The sequence below is a fragment of the Hippocampus comes genome, unplaced genomic scaffold, assembly GCF_001891065.2.
Source record: "Hippocampus comes isolate QL1 unplaced genomic scaffold, H_comes_QL1_v1.1 scaffold93, whole genome shotgun sequence".
Lineage (NCBI taxonomy): Eukaryota > Metazoa > Chordata > Actinopteri > Syngnathiformes > Syngnathidae > Hippocampus > Hippocampus comes.
This window is the reverse complement of record NW_017805481.1, coordinates 1,185,857-1,200,223: the sequence shown is the minus strand read 5'-3', so window position 1 is coordinate 1,200,223 and position 14,367 is coordinate 1,185,857. Positions and strand designations below refer to the sequence as shown.

At 42.8% G+C, this 14,367-nt stretch overlaps 4 protein-coding genes across 4 annotated transcripts; all 4 read left to right on the top strand.

The window, feature by feature from the left end:
* Positions 1 to 654: 654 nt before the first annotated feature.
* Positions 655 to 1,832, top strand: LOC109519375 (metalloproteinase inhibitor 2-like). The gene is made up of 5 exons (XM_019875869.1): positions 655 to 876; positions 980 to 1,056; positions 1,125 to 1,227; positions 1,328 to 1,449; positions 1,607 to 1,832. The coding sequence occupies exons 1-5, from the start codon at positions 750 to 752 to the stop codon at positions 1,799 to 1,801; spliced, it is 624 nt and encodes a 207-aa protein (XP_019731428.1). The 5' UTR covers positions 655 to 749; the 3' UTR covers positions 1,802 to 1,832.
* A 521-nt stretch (positions 1,833 to 2,353) lies between these two features.
* On the top strand, positions 2,354 to 3,015 carry LOC109519379 (metalloproteinase inhibitor 2-like). The gene is made up of 3 exons (XM_019875872.1): positions 2,354 to 2,411; positions 2,512 to 2,633; positions 2,794 to 3,015. Exons 1-3 carry the CDS (start codon positions 2,408 to 2,410, stop codon positions 2,986 to 2,988), a joined length of 321 nt encoding a protein of 106 aa, XP_019731431.1. The 5' UTR covers positions 2,354 to 2,407; the 3' UTR covers positions 2,989 to 3,015.
* A 1,276-nt stretch (positions 3,016 to 4,291) lies between these two features.
* LOC109519301 (metalloproteinase inhibitor 2-like) lies at positions 4,292 to 7,877 on the top strand. The gene is given in 7 exon segments (XM_019875727.1): positions 4,292 to 4,417; positions 6,239 to 6,350; positions 7,078 to 7,154; positions 7,225 to 7,327; positions 7,435 to 7,497; positions 7,500 to 7,552; positions 7,643 to 7,877. Coding segments are annotated over 7 exon segments (738 nt in total). The 3' UTR covers positions 7,847 to 7,877.
* Positions 7,878 to 9,228: 1,351 nt separating this feature from the next.
* On the top strand, positions 9,229 to 11,012 carry LOC109519377 (metalloproteinase inhibitor 2-like). Its single transcript, XM_019875871.1, has 5 exons — positions 9,229 to 9,493; positions 9,988 to 10,064; positions 10,133 to 10,235; positions 10,536 to 10,657; positions 10,788 to 11,012. The coding sequence occupies exons 1-5, from the start codon at positions 9,364 to 9,366 to the stop codon at positions 10,953 to 10,955; spliced, it is 600 nt and encodes a 199-aa protein (XP_019731430.1). The 5' UTR covers positions 9,229 to 9,363; the 3' UTR covers positions 10,956 to 11,012.
* The last annotated feature ends 3,355 nt before the right edge of the window (positions 11,013 to 14,367 follow it).

Here is a 14,367-nt window from a genome sequence, read left to right as displayed (position 1 = left end):
TGCTTGGTTCAAGTCGTTGTTGATTGAAAATGGAGGAATTGGCTGCTCCCTTTAAACTGTGAAAGGGCAACTTGGGCAAAAATTGAGATTTTTTTTGGGGAGAAAAAATAAATAGCACATTATAGATGTTGGCCCAATGGATACACTCACACTAACTGAGCCAACAACCGTTTACATTTGTGCATTTTCTGCACTGTCAATATCAAATGTCCTGTATGTTTTTCTTAAAAGCAATGGAAAATACATTTGTAGAAAATCTGATTCATCAAAGAATTGAAAAAAAACAAAGAAACATTGATTGACGATTAAAATTGTTCGTTGCAGACCGAAACATTTTCTTCCGAAGCCGAATAAATATGGTCTAGTCAATGTTGTCAATTTACACCACAACTGTTTGACGTATGCACGCGAGCAGAACAAATGGTGCAGTGGTTTTTTTTTTCCTCACTACAAAAAATGCAATTTATATCTTTCTGAAACTTCCGCAGGGAAAAACGAATGGGATAAAATCTTTGCGATATTTGACAGGAAATCGCTTTCATTTTGATGGTGAGAAAAGAGTCAGGTGAAAACAATTATCTATCAGCGCGTGCAAGTGACATCGCTTAATTGTGGGCGGAGTCTACTACTATAAAAAGGCCCTCGTCAGGCTTGAGTCCAAGCAGTATCAACTTGCTGGTGTGGCATGCTTTTTACACAACCAAAAAAAAAAAAAAAAAAGGTCTTTGTTTGAGTTTGTGACAGTGTCAATGATGAGCTTGAAGAATTTTGTGCTGTTGCTGCTGTGCTTGTGGGGGCTCCAGGAAGAAGGAGTGCAAGCCTGCAGCTGCTTCCCAATGCATCCGCAGCAGTTGTATTGCCAAACTGATGTCACCGGTAAGTTGAATGGGACTCCGCTTTCAAACTTTTTTTTTTTTTTTTTTTTTTGCCACAGAAGAATGAAATCATTTCTCATGCAAATCTTTCCGAAACTTTGTAGTGATCAAGGCGAAGGTGGTCGGAGTGACGCCTGGCGGCCAAGGAAGACTCACAAAGTATGACATCAAACTCATGAAGGTGAAATATTCGCCATATTCGCATTTCTTCAATGGAAGCACATGAAACATGACTGCGACTTTTTCCAGACCTTCAAGGGTGTTGAAAAGCTCTTTACGGCCGTTCACACCGGACCCGACTCTGCAGCTTGTGGAGTCGCTCTGACCAAGGGTGTTGAATATCTACTCATGGGTATAAAAGCTGCAACAATTTATTTTTTCCCCCAATATGGAAACCATTCCACAGCCAAGGACCGACCCCCCACCGCCCGCGTTTTCTTCTGCCAATACAGGCAGATTGCAGTCTGATGGATCGCTGCACGTCCACCTGTGTGACATCCATCAGCCGTGGAAGGACTTGAGCATCATGCGAAAGCACCTGTTGTACCACTACGGAGAGGGATGCGATTGCACGGTACCAACACAATAGTGCTTTAAATGTATAGTAAGAACAATTTGTTTGATAGGATTCTGGAGTGGATGCTTGTGTTAAAGTGGCCAATCAATTGTCACTGGTGCTCTTGAGGCGTGAGAGAAAATGTAATGAAAGCCTTGGTCTCAATCACCCACAGATCAAGTCCTGCATCTCCTTCCCGTGCTGCATGACCAGTCTGACGGAGTGCCTGTGGACAGACTTCCTGCCGGGCAAGTTGGGCAATCGCGACCAGGCCCAAAACTATGCTTGCGTCAAGAAAAGCGATGGCTGTTGTGCTTGGGACAGGCCTGCTATCTATCAGCCAAATGGATACCCAACCCTGAAAGGCTAATGATGAAAAATAAAAAAAAAAAGATCACATTTCTCTTTTCATGTATGGTTAAACACCGGCTGAATTGTGCGAAAACTTGTCAGTTCACATGAGTGCTGTGTGTAAAGTACACGCATGAGTTGGGTTATTTGACCTTGATGCCATAAAAAAAACTGCATAGCAAACTTTTTTTTTTTGGTGGGGGTTAGGGGCGGGGGGCTCACCGCTCAAACGTGATTGAGTTTTCCAGTACTTCGCCTGTACCTGACCAGCCTTTTGTCTTCAACCATAAACTGCATAGCAAACATTTTTTTTTTTTTTTTGGTGGGGGTGAGGGGGGCTCAACACTTGTGATTGAGTTTTCCATTACTTCGCCTGCCCCCTTTCCTGTACCTGACCAGACTTTTGTCTTCAACCACTCTCTTGTTGATGGCCTGTGCAATAGTCTGCATTTCATTAAATTCAATGTGATTATTTTTTTTTCCCCTTAGGTTGATTGAAATTTATGCCTAAATGGCCACTGAACCCCAGTTTGGCAACAGTGCAATGTGAGAGGCAACAGTCTGGGTCGGACCCGACTCTGCAGCTTGTGGAGTCGCTCTGACCAAGGGTGTTGAATATCTACTCATGGGTATAAAAGCTGCAACAATTTATTTTTTCCCCAATATGGAAACCATTCCACAGCCAAGGACCGACCCCCGCCCCGCCCGCGTTTTCTTCTGCCAATACAGGCAGACTGCAGTCTGATGGATCGCTGCACGTCCACCTGTGTGACATCCATCGGCCGTGGAAGGACTTGAGCATCATGCGAAAGCACCTGTTGTACCACTACGGAGAGGGATGCGATTGCACGGTACCAACACAATAGTGCTTTAAATGTATAGTAAGAGCAATTTGTTGATAGAATTCTGGGGTCGATGCTTGTTTGTGTTAAAGTGGCCAATCAATTGTCACTGGTGCTCTTGAGGCGTGAGAGAAAATGTAATGAAAGCCTTGGTCTCAATCACCCACAGATCAAGTCCTGCATCTCCTTCCCGTGCTGCATGACCAGTCTGACGGAGTGCCTGTGGACAGACTTCCTGCCGGGCAAGTTGGGCAATCGCGACCAGGCCCAAAACTATGCTTGCGTCAAGAAAAGCGATGGCTGTTGTGCTTGGGACAGGCCTGCTATCTATCAGCCAAATGGATACCCAACCCTGAAAAGCTAATGATGAAAAATAAAAAAAACATTATCACATTTCTCTTTTCCTGTATGGTTAAACACCGGCTGAATTGTGCGCAAACTTGTCAGTTCACATTAGTGCAGTGTGTAAAGTACACGCATGAGTTGGGTTATTTGACCTCGATGCCAAAAAAAAAACTGCATAGCAAACTTTTTTTTTTTGGTGGGGGTTAGGGGCGGGGGGCTCACCGCTCAAACGTGATTGAGTTTTCCAGTACTTCGCCTGTACCTGACCAGCCTTTTGTCTTCAACCACTCTTGTTGATGGCCTGTGCAATAGTCTGCATTTCATTAATTTCAATGTGATTTTTATCATTTTTTTTTCCCTTAGGTTGATTGAAATTTATGCCTAAATGGCCACTGAACCCCAGTTTGGCAACAGTGCAATGTGAGAGGCAACAGTCTGGGTGTAAGATGTCTGATCTTGGTCTTTCAATGACTCGACCACTGACTCAGTCGGATTTGGAATCTGCTTGGGGATTCCCAAGTAGTCTGCTGGCTGGGCACTGACATGAACTTTCTCAAGTGTTGCGTACTTGCTAAAAAGTTTTTTTTTCTTTCTTTTCAATTACATGATACCCTTTAGAAGTGTGATGTTTTTTGGAAGTTGGAATTGTACATTTTACTAGGGTGGGGAAGCCCCCCTGTGTTCTTAGCCGCACTTTCCCTCGTCAAAGGGTCGAGCAACTGCAACTACTTTTCCTGGAATACATAAAAGCCCCGAGTATGTCAGTTGATTTTTATTTTTTAAATAACTATTTGAAAATATGCAGGAACTTACACAAGACTTGAATATAATTAGTGTACAACAAATTAATACACCAGAGAAGTTGCAAAATAATATCAAATGAAACAAATGGTGAAATACAATTTATCTGTGGAAGAAAGTGTTGAAAATTTCCATACAGGTTTTTGATTTGTGCGGTTCAAGGTGGAGAAAAAACATTTTGTGTATGTAGTTATATAAGGCCAGAACAAATGGATTTTTTTTTTAACCTCACTACCGAAATTGCAGACAATATTTATCTATCGCATTTACTCTATGCCGGCAGAAATAAAATTTATGCATCATTTCATAGGGAATTTATTGAATTTTATTGGTGATGAAAGTCTCAGGTGAACACAGTCATTAATGAGCGTGGGCAGGTGACGTTATTTATTGTGGGCGGAGTCTACTGCTGTAAAATGGTCCTTGTCCCCCAGAAGTCAAGGAGAGTGAACTTGCCGGTGTGACTCAACACGGATACCCTTCTGGAACTGCAACGTGGTTGTTTTCCGGAAGCTTCAACGATGAGCTGGAAGAACTTTGTGCTCCCCCTGCTGCTGTTGTGCTTGTGGGGGCCCTGCGAGGAAGGACCGCAAGCTTGCAGCTGCTTCCGGATGCATCCGCAGGAGGCGTACTGCCAAGCGGATGCTGTCGGTAAGTTTCAGGGGACTCCACTTTCAATCATTTTTATTTTATTTTTTTATGGTTCAATTTGTATTTGCATGACAGAATTTTGTAGTCGGATGAATTTTGTCCCAGCACCCCCTGACATAAACTGTCTCGTTGCGTACAAGGCAGAAAAAAAGAACTGCTTCGTACGCAACAGAGCGAATGACAATAAGTGGATCCCCAAAGGAGCAGACACTGACAAGGCCTTCGTTTCAAAATAATATTTATTCCAAACGAAAAACTCCGTCTAATGGAAAACAGAAAACCCGTCTAATTGAAAACAGAAAACGCTGGTCAAAACGAGAACCAGGAAATAATGTAACGCGAAAAAACAAAGCGCTTGCGAAAAAACGGCAAGGAAACGGATAAGACAATTTACTAGGTCAAGTATGCGATGCTGAATAATCCCAATGGGTTGACGAAAGTGTAGCAAACAACAATAGTCCTGCATCTCCTTCCCGTGCTGCATGACCAGTCTGACGGAGTGCCTGTGGACAGACTTCCTGCCGGGCAAGTTGGGCAATCGCGACCAGGCCCAAAACTATGCTTGCGTCAAGAAAAGCGACGGCTGTTGTGCTTGGGACAGGCCTGCTATCTATCAGCCAAATGGATACCCAACCCTGAAAGGCTAATGATGAAAAATAAAAAAAAAAAGATCACATTTCTCTTTTCATGTATGGTTAAACACCGGCTGAATTGTGCGCAAACTTGTCAGTTCACATTAGTGCAGTGTGTAAAGTACACGCATGAGTTGGGTTATTTGACCTCGATGCCAAAAAAAAAACTGCATAGCAAACTTTTTTTTTTTGGTGGGGGTTAGGGGCGGGGGGCTCACCGCTCAAACGTGATTGAGTTTTCCAGTACTTCGCCTGTACCTGACCAGCCTTTTGTCTTCAACCACTCTTGTTGATGGCCTGTGCAATAGTCTGCATTTCATTAATTTCAATGTGATTTTTATCATTTTTTTTTCCCTTAGGTTGATTGAAATTTATGCCTAAATGGCCACTGAACCCCAGTTTGGCAACAGTGCAATGTGAGAGGCAACAGTCTGGGTGTAAGATGTCTGATCTTGGTCTTTCAATGACTCGACCACTGACTCAGTCGGATTTGGAATCTGCTTGGGGATTCCCAAGTAGTCTGCTGGCTGGGCACTGACATGAACTTTCTCAAGTGTTGCGTACTTGCTAAAAAGTTTTTTTTTCTTTCTTTTCAATTACATGATACCCTTTAGAAGTGTGATGTTTTTTGGAAGTTGGAATTGTACATTTTACTAGGGTGGGGAAGCCCCCCTGTGTTCTTAGCCGCACTTTCCCTCGTCAAAGGGTCGAGCAACTGCAACTACTTTTCCTGGAATACATAAAAGCCCCGAGTATGTCAGTTGATTTTTATTTTTTAAATAACTATTTGAAAATATGCAGGAACTTACACAAGACTTGAATATAATTAGTGTACAACAAATTAATACACCAGAGAAGTTGCAAAATAATATCAAATGAAACAAATGGTGAAATACAATTTATCTGTGGAAGAAAGTGTTGAAAATTTCCATACAGGTTTTTGATTTGTGCGGTTCAAGGTGGAGAAAAAACATTTTGTGTATGCTATCTATCAGCCAAATGGATACCCAACCCTGAAAAGCTAATGATGAAAAATAAAAAAAACATTATCACATTTCTCTTTTCCTGTATGGTTAAACACCGGCTGAATTGTGCGCAAACTTGTCAGTTCACATTAGTGCAGTGTGTAAAGTACACGCATGAGTTGGGTTATTTGACCTCGATGCCAAAAAAAAAACTGCATAGCAACTCCCCCTGCTGCTGTTGTGCTTGTGGGGGCCCTGCGAGGAAGGACCGCAAGCTTGCAGCTGCTTCCGGATGCATCCGCAGGAGGCGTACTGCCAAGCGGATGCTGTCGGTAAGTTTCAGGGGACTCCACTTTCAATCATTTTTATTTTATTTTTTTATGGTTCAATTTGTATTTGCATGACAGAATTTTGTAGTCGGATGAATTTTGTCCCAGCACCCCCTGACATAAACTGTCTCGTTGCGTACAAGGCAGAAAAAAAGAACTGCTTCGTACGCAACAGAGCGAATGACAATAAGTGGATCCCCGAAGGAGCAGACACTGACAAGGCCTTCGTTTCAAAATAATATTTATTCCAAACGAAAAACTCCGTCTAATGGAAAACAGAAAACGCTGGTCAAAACGAGAACCAGGAAATAATGTAACGCGAAAAAACAAAGCGCTTGCGAAAAAACGGCAAGGAAACGGATAAGACAATTTACTAGGTCAAGTATGCGATGCTGAATAATCCCAATGGGTTGACGAAAGTGTAGCAAACAACAATTGTATTCGAATAAGGTCTACGAGCATGGGCAATAACAGTGGCACGGCCTGCAATACTCCGGCAATGAGTCGAAAGCCGGAGTGCTTAGATATAGCAGGTGTAATCATTGACAAATAGGTAGCAGGTGTGTAGGCAGCAGAAATGAAACGTCAGCCACCTGCTGTCAATTACGGAACATGACATAAACATGCTTTTTTTTTTTTTTCTCTCCAGTGTTTTATTCCCACCCCATTTGTGCAGCCATCTTTGCTTCAGAATGCCATTTTTATGCATTTCTTAAATTTTTCTTTGTAGTTATCAAAGCGAAGGTTGTTGGAGTGACACCTGGCATGGAAGGGAAACTCACAAAGTATGATATCAACCTCATCAAGGTGAGCAACTTCTTTGTAGATAATGCACATCAGATATCAGATGTAACCTCCCCCCTCACCCCCAACCCAGACCTTCAAGGGTGCTGAAAAGCTCTTTACTGCCATTTACACCGGGCTCGACCCTGCAGCGTGTGGAGTCACTCTGACAAAGGGTGTTGAATATCTACTCATGGGTATGAAAGCTCCAATTTTCTCCAACTATGAAGTTATTAGGCTTCAGAGGTCACTTTTACCATCGATCCTTCAAAGATGTTCTGAGGTTTTCTCTCTGCCATTACAGGGAGACTGGATTCCAATGCCTCTCTGCACGTGCATCTATGTGACTTCTATCAACCGTGGGATGACTTGAGCAACAAAGGGACCTGTTGTACCACTACGGCGAGGGCTGTGATTGCGCGGTATAGCAACACAACTGCTCAGTTTTAAATTATTTTTTATTTTTATTTTTTAAATGTGCATATTTTAAATATCTGTCCTTCGTCTCACAGATCAAGACCTGCTTCTCCTTCCTGTGCCGCGTCACTGTCCCGACAGAGTGCTTGTGGAGAGATTACCCGCCAAAGATGGGCAATGGTAAACAGGCCCAGAACTTTGCTTGCATCAAGGACTTTGTTGGCACTTGCACCTGGTATGAGGGGGTTGGCCACCATCGGGACGACCTACCTGAGAATGAAAAGGAAACTAATCAATAAAAATTGATTAAATGAAATATATTAAACACTGGCTGAATTGTGCTCAAACTTGTCCTTTCACGTGAATGCACTGCGTCACGTCGACGCGTGAGCTGGGCTATTTGACAGGCACAAATATTCGCAGTCGACACTCCAGCAGAGGGCGCTGTTTCGAGTGATCAGTCACTCATCGAGAGCCCCCCATTCGAAGTTTCAGACGGCACGGCAGTTCTCCCAATTTGATTGAGAGGCGAGCTGTTATGTTCATGTGTTAAAAGTGACGCTAAGGTGCATCTGACGAGCAAACTGGATGTCAATGGGAAGAAAAAAAAAATGCTAATTCAGTCACTGTTAGTTCACACACTGATTAAATGTCCCCGCACACACCTACGCAGCTTCAAATATTCAAAAAGCAATTTTGGCTGTCTACCATAAAGAAAAGAGAACATTTTCTTTTTGACATTTTAATTCTATATACAGTACGAACTAGAGCATGTTATGGAATCAATTAACTGCTTCATGGAACAAATTTTATTTCTGCATTTAGCATGCTTGGTTGAAGCTTGCTTTGAAATTAAATACTGGCAATTCTAAAATTTTAACATTTTGTTGCAGCTCAAAATATGCATCACAAGCGCCAATGTGCCAAGATTTATTGAAAAATTGGACCCTTTAGGTGACTGGGACTGCAAAAAAAAAAAAAAAAGACAAGTTGTGCATGAATAAATGTCAATTTTAAGTGATGAATTGCAAATGCGTTCTACCGCTTTACCTTGGAGTGTGCAGATTTAATTGTGATTTCTTCACATACCACTAGAGGGAGCTTACGTAATACGATTGGCGAATGCCTGCACTGTACTGTACTTCCACTTCCAGTTTCTGAGGCTGCTGAGACTGCAATAACATGGCAGCATCTCTCTCATGGTACCCCTACTCCTAGGCTTGTCCAAAAAAAAAAAAAAAAAACAGACACAGACTGCAATCTGAAAACTTACCACTAAAGTGTCAGCAAAAATGGTTGTGCTTTTATCATTCTGATAATTTTTCACATGTAAGATTTTTTTTTTCAAAGTTAATTATAAACCGTCCTTTTTGATAGGAGGGAGGGGCTCCACTGACAGGATAACAGCTGTGGCTGATGGTCAATTAAAGGCGCTATGGTGTCACCCTGACAATGAGATTGGACATCAAATTACTTCCCTTGAGGACCCCCCCCCCCCACCTTTCTCCACCCCCCAAAAATAAAATAAAATAAAATAATATTTTAAAAATGACATTCAAGCCAGCTGATAGATAGTCCCTTTCATTTATGTTTGTATTTATTTGTGTCAATTGTAAACATTGTGTGCATGTGACGTTGATTAATTGTGGGCGGAGTCTGCAGCATAAAAAAAGGCCCTCGCAAACTTGAGTAGCAAACCAACAGCTGTTGTGAAACATAGTTCTGGTGCTTTTGTCGGGAACAATATTGGTGTTTGTTTGCACAAACAAAACCTCTTTCTGCCTTTCTTTGACTTCATTACCCTGATTGATCAACAATGGGCTGGAAGGTGATGAACATCTTGCTGCCCTTGGTGCTGCTGTGCTTGTGGCGGCTACAGGAAGGAGCAGACGCCTGCAAATGCCTCGTGAGGCATCCGCAGGAGGTGTTTTGTCAGGCAGACGTTGGTAAGTTGTACATTTCGAGTCGAATTGTAATGTAATCAATGGCAATGAGATGACTTTGAGAGACTGTTAGCGTTAATGACACCCCAACTTGACTTTGTCAAGCTAACAATTTAGTTTGGTTCGTTCGGAAGCTGGTGTTTGCGGTTAAGTCTACACTTCTTCAGTCGTCAATTCGGGTGAATTTCTATTGTACTTTGTCACAAAATGGTTTGCAAAGTAACTTGGTTGTAATTCTTAAAGAAAACTAAGTTTGACCTGGCTAAGTAGTGAAGCAGGTGAAGACAATTTACCTGTTGCCATTTGTAGTGAATTTCGGAATGTCTTTGTAATCAGGCCTTAAGACTTTTTTATTTATTTTTTTTAAATGAGGCAATAGTTTTGACCATATATTTTTGCTAATGGCTTTATGTGAGGTGCTGAGTGTCTGAAATTATTTTTCCCCCCCTCGTATAAACTTTTGGTAAATGTAATTCATATTTAAAAACACTTTCCAGTCATCAGGGCAGAGGTTTTGGGAGGGAAGACCGACAGTGACAACCAACTCATTCAGTACATCATCAAACAGACCAAGGTAAAAGACATAAGACTTATATTATCTGTATAGATGCAAATCTAATGTGTCTCCCCCCCGCCCCCCAGATGTTCAAGGGCCCTAAAAGGAATTTTGATGCCATCTACACTGCATCCAGCTCTGCAGCATGTGGAGTCACTCTGAAAAAAGGCACCATGTATCTACTCATGGGTAAGGAGTGGAACAATTCTGGAGAAAATAGTTAGCCCTGGAATGAGCCTAGCCTACTGTAACCCTTCTTCCCGGCTATCAAAATGTGGCCAAAACTAGCTGCTACACCACTAATGTGGCAGGAGGAGCACAGAAAGGCATGGATAGGTCCAAAGGAAGCGTTGGCTAATCGGCCAGCGGTTGAATATAATTGTAAATCTTACTGTGCAAACTTTGCACAGTGGTGCCTTCCCTTCAAGTTTTGTGGCTGTCGAGATTTATCATGTCACGTTCTTTTTGTATTTTCTTCGGTCATTATAGGCACACTGGAGTCCAACGGCTTGCTGCGCATCACCGGGTGTGATTTCTTTCAGCCGTGGAGTTCTGTGAGCGCTGGACAAAAGAGCCTGTTGCGGCGCTATGAAAAGGGCTGTGATTGCAAGGTAAGAACTAAATTTTGCCCTTTTTGAACAAAAACTCCGAATTCATAATCAATTAATCAATAGGCAATAATTAGAATCGCGGTCATCTCTCTACAATGTTCATGAATTTCCTGTCTTTGGTCGCTCGCAGATCGTACGCTGTACCTCCGTTCCATGCGGCATCAGCAACCCGGCAGAGTGCTTGTGGACACAATTCCTGCCGATAAAAATGGCTAGCAACGAGCAGACCCAAAATTTTGCTTGCCTCAAGAAAGGCTACGGCTATTGTGCTTGGTCCAGGGCGTCTGGTTCGCCATAATTCGGGTTCATGAGCATCAAAGGCCATAACTTTTGAAATAAACTTTAAAAAGATCAATGCAGTTTTTTTTCTTCGCTTGACCACTTCTGCTTTTGAGGCTAATTTACTTAATTTTTTTTTGTGTCCTATTTGTGATGAACAGTTCGTGTATAGCTGCCAAACTTTTTGCTGCACTTCTTATGACTGCAGCAGGCAGGGGTTAAAGTAAATAGAATTGTGTGTGTCGTGTCATCAAAGGAGAAACCTCACATGCCATGAAATGCGTTTGAACAAACACCACGTCCAGCACCAGACCTTTCGGGATTGAGCGTACTGTAATGACATGCAGAGAAAACTCAAAAAGGTAAATAGTGGACTCTTCATCCCAATCTACTGGGTCAAAATTAAGTCAATATGCTCCAAATCCAGTTACCCAATGAATGGGTTAGGAAAACAACAGGTTTTTTTAATTGTGTTTTTTTTTTTTAAGTTTACACCCAAAGTCAATTTGGATAATCTGCTTCAAGAAAAAAAAACAAAACAGCAAAACACAGCCTAAAGTGGCATTTGGAACAATAGGGCAAACCGGGGCGCAGAATCATTCCTTTGCTTGCTAAACTGAGGTCTCATAAGTCATTGCGGTGCGTGCGAATGTGCTCAGGGTGTTAAAAAAAAAAAAAAATCGGAAAAGGAATGGCAACATAAAGGTGGGAGTAAGCATTAGGAGCGATGAGTGTGGCGGCTGAGCCATCGACGGTGGCTGGCCGGCGACGCTAATGCGAGCTCTACGTGTGGGGGGGGGACCTCACTTTGGGCGAGCGCCCCTGATTAAACAATGATTTATAGGCCCGCTGGAGCCTCTCTGGCAATCCGTCCTCGCAATGAGATTCTTTTCCTCTCCTGCGCCGGTGAAACATCTCGGGAGACCCGTCCAGACTGGACAAAATGTGTAGTTCAGAGCTGGGTGGGCATTAAATGCGATCATCATGATGGCTCTGGTGGGTTCATGGGAGTATGTGAACGTCTATTTGTCTCTCTCTCGCTCTCTCACACACACAAAGGGACAAGTCAGGCTAGGCTGGCTTCCTTAGTGGGATGAAGGAGCCGGTCTGTTTTAGAACCTTGTTTGAGCGAGTGGTGAAGCTACACATTTCACGCCTTGCACACCACTAGCTGGATTAAAAGTTTTCGCTGACAGTGTTTCTAATTTCTTTATACTCGATACGCCATAAGTCTGCTTATCTTGCATGAAGAGAAACAAACAAGCGGAAAGACGACTTTGTGTTTCATGTGGAGTGTCTGAGTCTGATGCAAGACCATGTGATGAATGATTGAAGCCCCCCCCCCCCCACGACCCACCCTTTCCCCTTTTCTATCTGTGCATAGGACGCGTTGGGACGGATACAGCCTTTTTGTCCAAACACAGAAAATTGAACGATCAATTTGTCAGGATACGATATCACAACCCCGGCGCTGTTGCCATGGCTCCGGGAGAAGCGGCAAACGTAGCATGATCACAATCTTTAAAAAAAAAAAAGATACAGTATTCCATGTGTTGCCATGGCTACGGCCAAGCAACCCCCTCCTATGATATCCCAGATAAGAACATCCAATGATGGTCGATTCCTGCGGGATTACAACGGTGCGGGTGACAGTCAGATGAGTTTATATAGCAGCACTGGGAAGGATTTAAATGTAGATCATGTGAATATGGGGGGGGGGGAATCAGAGCACCCTCTAAATTATTTATTTATTTTTTTTAAATCTCTCTCATGCTTCAATAATACAGTATAGTGGCTTGCAGGATTTGCATTTATTAACCGCTCTTTGTACAATAATCTGGTAAATAAAGGGATACTTTCTCTTGTAATTAACCTTGAGTGGAAACCATCATCATCATCATCATCATCACACAGCATCTAAACCGCATACTTAGCACATTAATTATTCAAGAACCTTTATCACAAATGTGTTTCTATGTTTCTGTGTTTCGATGCAAAGTTTTTTTTAAAAGTGGAGTAGCTACAGTATGGTTGGGAGTGAAATGTCCCAAAAAATTGCCGACATTTTGCTCAAGGATCCCGATTACCGTTAATAGCCAAACCTGACAAGCCTTTTCTTCAGACACCGCGAATCGCCGCCAAACTAGTTGCAGACTGTCAGCTACTCATGAAAACATGCAATCGATTAACCTGATAAGGTGGTGTCATCCCAAGGGCTTGCTAATGAGTTTGAAAGCTGCTTAAGAAGTCCGGAGCTGTTGGAGCAAAGAACCCCTTTCACCTGGAGATTTGGGATGGGGGCGGGGCCTTAACCTTCACTCGGGAAGGGACTATTTGGAAAGTGCCGTCAAGGCAAACAGCGGGATAATTGCAGCATTTTTTTTTCTTTTTAGGCCAGACATTGAGATGCTCAGCGGATGCCGGCGAGCGATGCTGTTTGCCCGATGTGTCCCCCCCCATTGTGATGAGACAAAAGTAAGCGACGCGAAAGAAGTGCTTTTGATTTTAACAGCCCGGGCTAAATGTCAACAGCAATTAGCTAACGGTGAGGTAGCGTGGAAGCCTGCTGTTTCTGTGGCCTTTGAGGGGATGTCTGACTTTTTTGTACTTGTTGCATACATAAGAAAACAGAAGACGAAAAAAAAAGTCGCAGCAACTCCTTGGCCTCACTATTGGATCTCCTTTTTGTTGGTTTTACTTTTATTGTAAGCGGCACAGGTAGCATGGCGGATGAGTGGTTGAGAGTGGTAATGTAAACTATAGCGCCAACCTTACCCGACACAATTGCTTTACCACAGACAGAAATAACAGACAAAAGATTGACTTCGTCGTTTAATTTCCTCCACTATTTGCAGGTAATTAGGACGGAGCCCGGGCGGCCCGCCGGTCGTGTGCTTCACTTTGGTCTGACCTGTCAAAAATAATCATCAGCAGAACATCGGCATCATGCAACCAGAACGTACACTATCATGAACTCACGTTTCATAAACAACTTTGTGAAGTGGTTAAACTATTCAGAACAAACAAACCATCATCACAGGTTCATCAATAGTCATGGCTAGCATAACAAGCTAAATGACACGCTAGTACAAACTGGCATCAGGCAGACTACGTAGGTTGTTCAAACCCCCAAATTATTTTCACTTTCACTTGTATTGTTCCCTCGCATACAAAACAGGCCATCTTGAATGCAGACGGACAACCCCCCCCCCCCCCAATTGTTTCAACCCAACAACAGCAAGATGGTGCCAAAGTAATAGCTGTTATAGCACTGCGAATTAGCACAATTTTCACCAAATTTAAAGAACAAAACAAAAAAAACAGACAAAAGAATGAAGTGAATTTGCAAATGCTGAACGGCAAAGAGAATTTACCGTACTGTCCTTCCAGCCATTATCTCAACCGCCTTATCCCCAAGAAGGTCGCGGGGC

Bases quoted from the DNA above. Each gene is read 5' to 3' on its own strand.
- LOC109519377 (XM_019875871.1), top strand. From the start codon at position 9,364: ATGGGCTGGAAGGTGATGAACATCTTGCTGCCCTTGGTGCTGCTGTGC. The intron at 10,065-10,132 runs GTAAAAGACATA...CCCGCCCCCCAG, and splicing joins ACATCATCAAACAGACCAAG to ATGTTCAAGGGCCCTAAAAG. The intron at 10,658-10,787 runs GTAAGAACTAAA...GGTCGCTCGCAG, and splicing joins AAAAGGGCTGTGATTGCAAG to ATCGTACGCTGTACCTCCGT.
- LOC109519379 (XM_019875872.1), top strand. The intron at 2,634-2,793 runs GTACCAACACAA...AATCACCCACAG, and splicing joins GAGAGGGATGCGATTGCACG to ATCAAGTCCTGCATCTCCTT.
- LOC109519375 (XM_019875869.1), top strand. From the start codon at position 750: ATGATGAGCTTGAAGAATTTTGTGCTGTTGCTGCTGTGCTTGTGGGGG. The intron at 1,057-1,124 runs GTGAAATATTCG...GACTTTTTCCAG, and splicing joins ATGACATCAAACTCATGAAG to ACCTTCAAGGGTGTTGAAAA. The intron at 1,450-1,606 runs GTACCAACACAA...AATCACCCACAG, and splicing joins GAGAGGGATGCGATTGCACG to ATCAAGTCCTGCATCTCCTT.